The 12,731-nt window shown below is 37.6% G+C and overlaps 1 protein-coding gene across 1 annotated transcript in view; it reads left to right on the forward strand.

Moving 5' to 3' along the window:
* pdlim4 (PDZ and LIM domain 4) overlaps nt 1-10,591 on the forward strand; it is a 44,433-nt gene extending 33,842 nt beyond the window's left edge. The window contains exons 6-7 of the mRNA XM_084940698.1: nt 6,532-6,670; nt 8,160-10,591. Coding sequence (XP_084796824.1) covers nt 6,532-6,670; nt 8,160-8,364 — 344 coding nt within the window. The 3' untranslated portion in view covers nt 8,365-10,591. The remainder of the gene's footprint in view (nt 1-6,531; nt 6,671-8,159) is intronic.
* Nucleotides 10,592-12,731: the final 2,140 nt, after the last annotated feature.

Raw genomic sequence — 12,731 nt, forward strand, 5'->3', positions numbered from 1 at the left:
GTGCAAAAAGGAGGCATAAAAAAGCATGTGAGTGTTCACTCACTGAACCTTTTAAACTTTATTTGGAGAGATCGCCCATTGCTGCTAAAGATTCTTGTTGACATTATTGCACCAATTAACTTTATTGTGAAAGTAAAGTCATTTTATCTTGCTGATTAACCATTTTGCCCACTAAATTTCCAAAAATAGCCCAAGCAATTCAGTTAGATACTTCAAAGCAAAAAACTATACATATATATTGCTTTTAAAAGCCTGAAAACGAGTAGATAATTTTATGTTAGAGAAGAAATAAAGCTTTAAAACTGCCAGTTTAAAAATAATATTCCATCCAATATTTGCATCAAAAAATACTTGTGTATATTTTCTCTATTTATGACAAGCTGTTATGCAAGAAACCAAACAAACAACAATACATTTATACTTTACAGCAATGATAATATCAGCTGTCAGAATAATTGTCGGTGCCACATACCAAACAGGTATAATGCACAAAGTATCTGCACATGCCCATCTGCATTGGTGCATGACTGTTATGTAATATAAAATAAGTATAAATGTAAACGGTGGAAATTTCTGAGTAACTATTTCCTCTAATGCAGATGAGTCTTGTGATTCCAGTTAAAGGGACTTCTTGCACAGGCATTCGTTCACTGACTGTTATGAACTCCTCTGTCTAAGTAGCATAGTTTTCCTTTTATAGAAATACACAGACAGCAAGGTTAGGGGACAGATAGGAAGACATGGGGAGGAAAACAAGATAGAAAGTAAAAAAACCAAAACAAACCCAAGACAAAGGAAGCAGGAGAAAGATTAAGTGCTTTAAATAGCTTGCATGAAGATTGACAGGGGGAGTTTTTGTAGGGCAATTTACTGCAAAAACAACTTTACAAAGGCCAATAAAGTGAGAAATATGGTTTTCCCGTCTGCCTTCTGACCGTCTGGAATTCCAGCATTTGAGAAGGGAGTCATATGATGCTGACAGCAGCAGGGAAAAGCTAATCCCTGGAACTAAAACCTTCTCTTCACGTTCCATGTTTACTGTTAATGCAGCGCAAGCCTGTTGGTATGTTCAAACACAAATAGCATGGGCCTCAGAGAAAATGATCTGTCACCAGTGACTAAAGATTTTCTAAACCTCAGATATTAACATTGACACATCTTTAAAAAAAGTCCTTTAACCCTAATTACATGTAAAAAAAACAAAACAAAAAAACACTATATAAACTTCTCCACTGCTATAAAAAGGCTGTAGTGAGTAAGTACGTCATCTTTGTAATGCTAATTCTTACTCAAATATCCGTCCCCCATCCAAAGAGGGTACACAAACTGACTATACATATACTACATACTGACTATACCTACTATTACATCAGCTTTTGATATACGCCAGTTATCCAAGATTTGGGAAATTTATTTGTTATCACAGTTAATATATTATTATTTGTAGTATTAGTATTAGTATTATTAGTATTGTTGTTGTTATTGTTGTTGTTATAGTAAATATATACATACATAAATAAATAAATGTATTTTTTCAGGATCTACAAATCAAAACAGAATTTAAAATGACAATAAAATTTTAAAATAAAAGAACAAACAATTCTCTGCTAATCAGATGTGCTGGGTTGTAGAGAGGTATTGCTTGAGGTAAGTATGGAGTATTATTTAATTGTAATGTTAATATTTTTATTCTACAAATTGAAAAAAAATCAGTATGGATATAGATTTCAATTCATTTGTACCATGAAAATGTCTTCTGTTTGTTTTTTTTGTTTTGTGTTTTTCATCAAATGCAAGTCCATGTTTACTAGATAAGATTATATAACTCACAACTGCTGCCTTGTGGATCAAACAGGATCATTTCCAAATAAGTCGTTTTTGGTGCCTGAATTTATACAGGAAGTGTAATCAAATAAGAAGGAAAAAGTAAACTAATGAGCAAAACACAAAACTCCTGAATGAGACACAAACCTCTTTTAGCTGGCGGGCAAACTCGTGACTTATTCTTTTGCCACTCCTCCAACCTCCAAATGTGGACGTTTTTAATCTTTAAAAGAAGATTATCTCACCTTAATGCCAGGGCTAACGCAAAAGGGCACCAAATCTGAAGTAAAACTTATCAGGACAGCAGTATGCACTGGATATTTACTACAAATAAAACACAAAATAGTTTTTTAAAAAAATCAAGTCTCTGAACTGGCATTATATAATGTTTAAGAGTTTTAGATAATTTGAAGTAGCATGATTTAAAGGTTTTCTTTCCCTGTAGAATACTCCGTTGTCTGGTTATTACATCTCAGGATCAGCCTTTGATGTGAGAGCTGACAGGATAATTAACAGCACAGGGAACAATGTAAACTTCTTCTGTGGGGAGACCTGGATCGGAGCCAAACCAGAGTGTTTTCATAATTTGTCACTTCTTATAGCAGTTAAAGCAATAAGATGCTAACAACAGATGAAAGAGGTTGGATGAAAATGCAGATTTTAGGACTGGTGGATTAAAGAGATTAAAGGGACCTCTTTTGTCTGCTGTCATCTGCCTTTCGGCTTGAGTGACTGACAGGTTGATTGACAGACTAAATCCTCGATGAAACAGAGACTCTAAGTTTCATCAAGCTATCTGTGCCTTTGTTGATTCAAAAGCTACCTGTGTCTTCGTTTCTATTCTGTGTTAGAGAATTAAATCCTTCTCCAGATGCTGCTTGTTTCCTTTTCTTTTTTTATTGTGAAACAAGTAAAAAAAATACTGCATTTGAATGAATGTCTTAAATTGCAGGAGTTGGTTCCTTTTTGGAGGCTAAAGCCAGTGTAGAGGTCGTGTTGACTTTTAAGGGCTTTTAAAGTTAAAGCAAACAAAAGTGTCAGTTTACCCAGAATTCCACAGAGTCTTCCATGGTTTGGTTGCAATGTGGATGGTGTGACTGTTAAATAGGAAAGTTGGGGTGTTTTAGGAAATACTGCAACAACATTACACTTGAGTACATATCCTGTTTTCCACAAGAGGACATTGTTTTAGCAGCAAGGACACATACAAACACAAAGATGTGAAATGTGGAAAGATAAAAGCAAGGAAAACAGCAACATGAAGAATTAAAGATAAGAACACTCAAATACTAAGCTGTGCCACAAACCAAAATTCAATCTGCACTGTTGCAGATTGAATTTTATAATTTTCACCTTTACTGCTGATCGTTTGAGGCAAATTTTGAAGGAACACAGACCAGGGAGTGTTTTGTTTCTTTAACAGTTGGAAAAAGAAATAAACACAGTGCCAGTGACCCCTGAAAAATACTCCAGACTCAAATGTTGTTTGTTTAAAGAAATTTCCAAGACGGGTTCAGGCTGTGTCCTTTCTCAGAAAAGACCTCTCAAGAGCACATCAATCAGCAGGACTGTTTTACTTTCAAAGTATAACATTCATCACATTTCTGATTGCCTCTTGGGTTACACCACTAATACTTTTACTTAACATGTGGGATATTTAAAGGATCTCTCCAAAATGACCACAACTGAAAAGGGTAAAATGATGAAAAAATGAACATAACACTATTTGGGGTCCCAATTTACCAGGCATTGTCAAAAAAGAGGGGTTGGGGGTGTGAAAGAGAAGCAAAATGCATCTAAAAAAGAGGGTTTCTAGGTGGCTAAACATGTGATTCTAGCAGTGTGAAGCGATTTCACGGTGATGTGACATGAAAAAAGACGTAATTGATATTTGGTGTTAACAGCCCGTTGTACTTTGTTACGCTTCTGTCAGTTGGCTTACATTTAATTATACTTTTTTTTTCATCTGCATGTGTGGCCCCATATAAAAACAGCAAATCTTTCTAAAACATTTCATCTGATCTTTCTCGTCATATTTTTCTTGGCATTATTTTTGACAGATTATTTTTGATAGAGTCCTTCCTTTTAAACATCTTGGATGAAATCAAACCAACACAACACATGTTTCAGGAACAAATCAAGATGTCCTTGAAGAGTTGTAGAAACAGTACCTCTCAGTAGCTGTCGAAAACGACACTGATTCCCACTGCCTTAAATTCTGTGATGCTTCGCACTCTGCGTTTGACATGGATGGTGGGCACAAGTGTGCCTGTCTGTTTTACAGTGCGTCTGCTTGACATTAGTCACAGATTATAGGACACACACACTGCAGTGTGAATGTTACATGGGGTGAGATATGTGCTGCAAATGGCCAACTTGTCACTGTTGATCAAACGATAGATTCGTGTGTTTGGCAGCAAAATATAGCAGGCCTGTGTGGAATGGCTTTTTTTAGGTAAAGCAAGAGCTGAAAAGCCCCTTTTTGCACTTATTTATGACTGTGGTACAAAAAATGTATTAGCCTTCCCGTTTGTTAAAAAGTCATGGTTCCGTTAGAGTGCCTTAATGGGCAACTGAGGCATTCATCCCAGAAATAACATGGTCTGATAATATCATCTCTTAAACACACTATGAAGCAGTCAGAGGCTAACTGACACTGAGGGACAGAAATCACTTTGAGAAAGGTGCCAGATGTACGGTAATTACACTGTGGTTACTGGTAGTCATAGGTGGCCTTTTTGGCTGAATGGCCTCTGCTGGCACATCATCAGCAAAGGGAAGTCATGTAGTGGCTGTGCTCTACTGATTTACTCTGCTGCGCTTGGAAGCATTGTACTGGCTCCAGATACCCACTATAAAATAAACCCTTTAATGCGTTCCAGTCAGGCATGACTAAATACCTGATTGTCTTAGAATTCACTTCTAATAAGAAATGACAACCATGGGAAGGTAGTAACATGCATCTACCACAGTACCACCATTTAAACAACCTAAAATCTGTTTTAAAAAATCATAACATAAATTAGCATTAAGCTTTATCTTGAAAGAAGACAATTCAAAGCATGCATCCATGGAAGGATTCTGAATCTCAGTATTTTTTTTAATATCAATACCAATTATGCCAGAACTGCCCTAAATGACTGTATTGTTGATTAACAAAAAATATTTTTTTATGTTTCTTTACTTATCCACCAGCGTGCAAATGCTCTTTGATCAAAATAATATTTTTTTAATGCTAAAATATAATTATTGTGATTGTCCATGATTCTTAAAATTCACTGTTTTACAGTATTTACTTGCACTCCTGAACAGGAAAAGTAGTTTTAGTAGTTAAGAATGTTGTTCTTAAATAACTTCTTCACAGTCCATTTTATGCATAAAAACACAAATTCAGTTTGTTACTTGCATAATAAATAACAGTAATTTTAAACAATTTTTAACAGTATTTTTAAAAAGATTTGCAGGTTTTGTTTTTTCTATAACGGATGGCTTGATAAATTTGTTAAGCCGTTTGTAAGCAGTATGATGAATCTCTTTACAAACCATTTTGCGTCTTTCACATGCGTCGTGTGATTGTAGCATATCGATGTGATGTGATGAGGTTCCATGAGGTACTTTCCTTGCTTGGTGTCGAGCCAGGCTGACTGATGCATTCCTCCCAGGAAAGGCACTACAGAATGTGACACTTGAATAGGGCTCACGGGAAGGTGCCAGAGACACAGAAGAGGCACACAAAATGGAAAGAAAAGAAGGAATTCTGTGAATGTGATGTAAGGAGAACAGACAAGCAGAGCCCATATTAGGAAAAAAAAAACATAGAAAAACTGGCAAATGTTTCTATCAGTATGTCTTGTAGGATTACTGTGTACATCGGTACTACAGTTTTTGCAGTTTCAATAGAACGAGGCTGAAGAAGAGCAAGAATGTTACTGTTTTTTTATTAAAGCTTTACCATGACTTGTCCCCTGGTTCCTGCAACCATGAACCAGGGGTTCAGGGCAGTTGCTGGGTCTTTGCTGTGTGGTTAATGCAGTGAATGTTGTTCATTTCAGTGTTAAAGTGTAATAATATTAGTTGGATGTTTTGCTCACTTGCATGTACTTGGACAAACCAGCAGAAACATCTTCATATCCAACAGACACTATGTGTATTTCATATGTGTTGTTAATAATATAATAACACAACCACTGATTAGTAACAGTGTGCTTGTTGTGCTAACAACTGAGGAAAAAGAAACTATCTCAGTTACACTTCTTCCAAGTGTATCTCACAAAGGCGCTTGGGAGTCACACAAAGTGAAAAATGGTTGAGTGGTGAACAGAAACTACAGACAACTGATGTAGCATTCCCTTTCAGGAACCTATGTGACTTTTCACCTTCATTTAACAGAGTAACGCTAACGTAACTTTAATTGAAAGAAAGCCAGAGAAATATGGAGACATACAGTCTGAAGAGATAAAAAAGATGGCAACTGGACTTTCTTAAACTTTAACTTAAAGAAGTTCAATCACTTTGTTTTTCAAGCTCCCAAAACTACCATGACCTGAATGAGTGAGAACCTACAAACACATGGAGACATATATAAAATACGCTTACCAGAGGGATACAGAGGAAGTGTTGTGATATCTCAGTGTCTAGAATCCCTGGAGCATGATGTACTTGCTTATTTTTCAAGTATGTCTCTTAACGACATATCGTTTTTCATAGGTGTGTCACCAACGGAGAGAATGAGAAACTTAAAGTCTCCCGTCAGATCTCCAATCCCCAAGTTGGGAAGCCCCATCCCCAGCCCTATGTCTGGTCTTCAGAAACTACCCCAGTGCACACGGTGCTGTAATGGTATTGTGTAAGTATTGTGCAAATTCTGACTTGTATATCCTAACATGACAATAATATGAAAATAATGGGGTCATATTGGCGAGGGACTCTTTGGGCTGTGTGTAATATAAAAACATGTGCATAAAATATAAAAAAAATCTACTTTTACATTTCAAGAAGCCATAAAAGTGATTAACTTGAAAATTTGCTGCGGTACAGTACAGACAAAATAAACATGACATTGGAGATATAATCGATTTTCTGTTGAAATGCTTGTGAGGTTCAGCAGGAAGTTATGCATCTCCCACTTATTTTATCATTCTGTCTGCTGCCATAAAGTTTAAGAATATGCGAGGTGAGTCAAGGTTCTTCCCCGATTTTGAAAACAAAGAAGTGATCTTTCACTGGTTGACATGCACCGACAGGACTTTGAATAAGTCCTCAGAAAGCTCTGCTCCCATTTATCATTTTAATGATTAAACCAAGCCATCCTCCACACCCTTTCCCATGCACACATTCTTCATACACGTATTGTGAATTGAACACACCTTTTGACAAACTAACCACATACACCGGTAATCCCCTCTCTAAAAAAGCAGCGGAGGTTAAAGAAATGTTAAAAAAATGATGTCATAAGCTTATTTTCAGTGTTAACAAGAGAACATTGTGGAAGCTTGTGCAGTATAATACGGCTGCTGTGACCTAAGCGCTTTTTACAGTCTTTAAAGATGTATTGAACACTGTGTCAGGAGTTTATCCTGCGAGTCATGCGGCCACTTTGGAAAAGCAAAGCACCAAGTTTATGATTTAATGGTCGTTGGCCCCAATCTCAAGGCCAGACAGGAAAATCTAATTGGAAACTATGAATGAACAACGTCCCTAACACTCTTGTCACCGTGCAGCTGACCAAAGTTCTTCTAAATTCACTGGTGCCAATAAGTAGCCATGCAGCGGAATAAATGTGTACTGTTTAACAGCGTGTAACCTTTCTGCCACCTGAAGCTGACACACGGCATGTGATGAGCTGTATTCAAATGCTTGCATAGGTACAGTGGCTATAAAGTATAATTCCTGATTTGCATAGATAATGCAACATTTGATGAACAACTGTGAGTCATTCATTTTTGCTTAACCTCTTCTGTGATGAGGACATCTTTTTTTAAACTGGCCTTCAAAAAGTCAGACAGCCTTTAAAGGAAAACTGCATTTTGCAATTTGCTTATCTGTCCAGTTTCCGATCACGCATTTATGCATTCATATCTTCCTCTATTGCTAAAAAGGTGAAATATAAGCCTTGAACACAGTGTGCACTCTTATTTAGGACATTAATAAATGTTAAAGAGCAGGACTGAATAACAGGCTTAACCAAACTACGTAATCAGTGTTTATCATGATCCAGTAGAAGCTGCGGTAATATTTGCAGTAATTCACTTCTGCAGCTGCAGGATTTTACAACTTGTTACATTTATTTACAGTACAGTAAACTCTTTTTTGTCCTCTTTTGTCTCTACATGTAGTGGCACCATCGTGAAGGCCCGGGACAAGCTCTACCATCCTGACTGCTTCATTTGCGACGACTGCGGCATCAACCTAAAGCAGAGAGGCTACTTCTTTATCGAAGACAATCTGTACTGCGAAACCCATGCAAAGGCCCGCGTCCAACCTCCCGAGGGCTATGATGTTGTTGCTGTGTACCCCAACTCCAAGGTGGAGCTGGTCTGAGATAAAAGAGGGGGGGCTATACTGTAATACAACTGGTAAACCAAAATATTGTATAATGGGGCTACTGAGTTTACTCGCCTAAACTAATCAGGGTCTGTCAAGCAGGAATGCTTATCTTGGGTCAGTTTTGACTTTAGGAGAGTGAAATTTGCAATTGAGTGATCCCAGATCAGTGCTTCCACACTGACAGACTTGATTAATGCTTTTTATATTGAGCATATCGAAATCTGTTGACAGAATACAGCTTTGGTAAGATAAGCATCGCAAATCTCCAGACTATTAAAAGGTTAGCGTTGTATGTTATAGTATTTAAACTGGCAGCCCTAAGCTCGAAACCAGTGTTTTACAGGAAAAATGCATATGCACATTCACATTGGACTCACAGTAGCAGAATATTCAATGCAATGCTGTAGGCAATAAGATGCGTACACATGGCAAAACTCATAAGAAAACAGATATGACTACTCTTGCTTTTTTACTGATCAGGTTATTACAAACGTAATCTCCCACTTAAGCCTTACACTAACTTTAAGACACCATGTGCATTATCACAAAATATTTTTGAGCTGATTTGCTGGGATGTGATGTGATGAGCTGTGCCGAGGATGTGGTTATTAGCTTTGAGGACTAATTTTCACAGTTCTCTTCTCACCACATAATATTCCAAGTCCTGTAAGGTATTCTGATATATTGTTCAAGTCCTGGTTATGGGTTAAAAGGCTTTTTTTTTCCTTTGCTATAATTCAATAATATACTTATTTTTGGATGGATTTTAGCATTTCTAACTCACATTTATGCAATTTACCTTTTCTGTTGCAAAAACGGGGAACATTTCTGTTTAGTTTCCACTTTTTTCTTCTGCTCACTTGTCAGTTATGCAAACAAAATAAGCAATAGTTCACTTGAAGCATATCTCTAACAATGTCTGGAATGTGTCAGTATGTTTTGGTGACTGGGTTTGCTGAACCTCTGCTTGTAATAAATGCCTCCGTTTGCAGCTATGCAAGCACCACCTTCTGAAAGGTAAACAAATCCCTGCTGGAAACATCCTGAAAACTCTGTGAGAAACTCTAGAACTTGTTGGGAGTCAACTTCAAAAAATGATTCCCCCCCCAGATGTGAAGAAATAAGACTTAAATGCTAAAGTAAATTAGTTGAATGCAGTGCATGCATTTGGACATTTTTTAAGCGGGTGTGATGCACATCTGCGAATACAGTGTAGGTAGGTGGTGCTTCTGGCTTGTGCACCTGACTCCAAGAGGAATTTCACTTCTCACACTGAAGAATTCCTGTTCACAAGAGCACAGAGTACACTGGGCGCTGAGCCTTCAGGTTGACATCAGAATTCTCTCCACCTCTCATGACAGCTTTTAAAAACGATTGTGTGCATTTGAGACTGGAGACATAGCCACAGAAATCTGTTAGGACCGTGTAAACTGGGACTTCACAACCTACAACATGTGGGAGCAATACTCACTTTGTTTCTTTCTTCATTTTTTGTGACCCCACTACATACTGTAAATTCATACAGTTACTTTTTGGAAGAGAGCAAAAGACAGAAGTTCCCGCAGTGGCTTCAGATTTCTACAGCCAAGCCCTTAGGGCTAATGAAATATATTTCTACATTTCCTCAGAGAGAAGGGGGGAAATACATTTAGGGACTCAGGTAGGGTGAGAAAGAGAAATGTGGGGACGACATGTATTTTGTTTTCTTGACAGAAAAACTTTCTGTAAGAAACGTGTAGCAATCAGTCTTAGCTTATTGTGAAATAATGTAATGTGTGGTGGAGTCAACGTGGTGCAGAGGAGCGATGATGTCCTTAATTTTAGAAATATTGCTAACAAAAATACTTCTGTAATTTGAAATGGGAATAAATTTTTGCATCGCTGATTTCCATTCTGTTTTCCAGATAGTAGCAGTGATGTTTAGCTGCTGGTATCTACCCAAGCTAGTTACGTGTAAATTATGTGAAAAATATATTGCTACCACATTGTGTCTTTGGTATTGTACATATTTGTTTCATTGTGATTGCTTTAACACACAGTATAGATCATGTCACTTGCGTGCCTTCGCAAACCCTGTGTCTAGTCTTTAAATAATTTCTGAGACACAAATCCTCTCCTTGTATTTAACTTATTGTTCTACCAACACATGTTTTTGTTCTGGATCTTCTTATTTGCTCTTTTTTTTCTAGGTTCTAAATAAAATAAAAAGTGCTTTATGATGGCATGATCTTTCACATTCTTTCCTGGGCTTAACTGCTGGATTTTACCACAAAAATGTACAAAAACACAAGAGACTCAATTTGTCTTAATTTTACACCCTAGCTCTGGCATGGTCCTTTCTTCATATTGCATGTTAGACCACAAGACTGCAATATGTACGACATTACAAAACCCTTAAATGGAATATAAAAAAGAAGAAAGTCTTGATTTAGAAAGGCACTTTTACTTTTGTGTGATTTTCTGAGAAATTTGGTAAGAGAAGCAGCTTCTTAATTATCGAGTGTAGTTTTAATATAATTTCAAATGGATATTTTGCAAGGATGAACTACACTTGCTGACTGGACACACCTAAGAGGATATTGCCTGTGGTTATATGCCTAGTTCGTTGCTTTAGTAAGCCTCCATCATTGACACCTAATATGAACAGCATTGGTCATTTCATTACAGTGCTGATACTGCAGCGAAACTTTGGCTGCTAGCATTCATGTGGAAAATACTTTCTCAAAACTCTCCTAAATCCCCAACCAGTGCCTGACTGTGTCCTGTGTCCATACCTCAATGGTCAATTTTGGTGTCATAAGGGAGACCTACAGAATGTAAGGCAGGTGGTTCTAATGTTGTGGCTGATCAGTGTACTTAAAGCATAAGCATGTAGCTAAACAGATTAATGAAGCCCCTTTATATGTATACATAATGGCTCCCAGAGTGCCTCAAGCAGCTGAAGACAGACAGTCATGAGGAACGGGAAGCAGAACTATCATGGAAGACCAACCCCTCATGGGGTATACCATAAACAAATAGGGGAAGTGATGGACAAGAGGTCCTATCCCTGGGTAGAAAAAGGACAGTAGAGCGGATCTGATCATGTCACAAAAACAGACCTTAACCAGCATATCCATACAGGCAGAGATCTACCACAGCCAGCAGGACCCCAGTTGCAGACTGTGCAAAAGTGCCCAGAGACTGTCAACACATAGCAGGATGTAGGATGAAAGTTGGGACAGCGTACACTTTAAAGCACAACCAAGTGGGACAGGAACATTTGTGCCACATATGGACTAAAAGTCCCCAAGTCCCAATAGGAGACATCAGCAAAGGTCAGTGAGAACAACACAGTTCTAAACAGACAAGCTGATGATGGCCAACAAACCAGACACTGGTGGTTGACAAAGAGCAGAAGATCACAGTTGGGATAGCTGTGGCAATACCATTAGACAGCAATGTGAGAAAATAGTCCCAGGGCTGAAGGAACAGCTGGAGCAGATCTGGAAGTCCAAAGTGGTCCCAGTGGTAGGAACATTAGGAACCCCCAAACAAGGAGAGTGGATCCAGCAGATTCCAGGTACAACAACAGGGGTCTCCATCCAGCAGAATAAGAACAGCTAAAACCTAATATATGTGTATAATATATATATTATATATATATAATTTGTTATTAGAATGAGTTAAACTTCAGCAAGTGAAAGAGAAATCAATATTTGAAGGACAGTAGGAATCTAAAAGAATGATAGACGGTGAAGCAAAGGGCTAAGTTCACTCCTACTTCACAGCTGCTAATGCTTCAGACACCCGTAACACTCATAATGTTTACTTTATCCATATCTTTTTTGTTTTACTACTATACTACAAATATACTATACAAATATATTTGTGCCACTGCAAGGGTTCAGACACAGAGAAATTTATGAAATAAAAATTAAAATGACCTCAATTTTGGTGCAGATTCCCTTCACACTAAAAAACTTCCCAGACCCACACAGTGAGGTGTAATGAAAACAGGCAGTGAGATATACAGCTGTTGCGTGCTAAGAGTTCTGCTTCAGCAATAAACATTCTTAAAGATAAACATTTCAAGTTGCTCAGAAACACAGCTTGCTTTGCTCTGCAGGCTGCAGCATCACAAACTAAGCAACTAAGACTGTGAAAGCTGACTAAGCAATTTTATTACTTACCAGATCAGAAATCTAGCCAGTGTCGGCCAAGTTTATTGTGTTGAACTTCATGGAAAACGCTTCCACATACAGTATAGACATCTCACAATAAGTTTGTGGATAAATCAGAATAGACTCTGTATACTTTTTTATGGTGGAACAATAAATCAGAGTTTAATGACACGCCCAATGCAATATATTTAATCCTTG

Source organism: Perissodus microlepis, chromosome 10 (assembly GCF_051167445.1).
Source record: "Perissodus microlepis isolate ML-2025 ecotype Zambia chromosome 10, ASM5116744v1, whole genome shotgun sequence".
Taxonomy (NCBI): Eukaryota; Metazoa; Chordata; class Actinopteri; order Cichliformes; family Cichlidae; genus Perissodus; species Perissodus microlepis.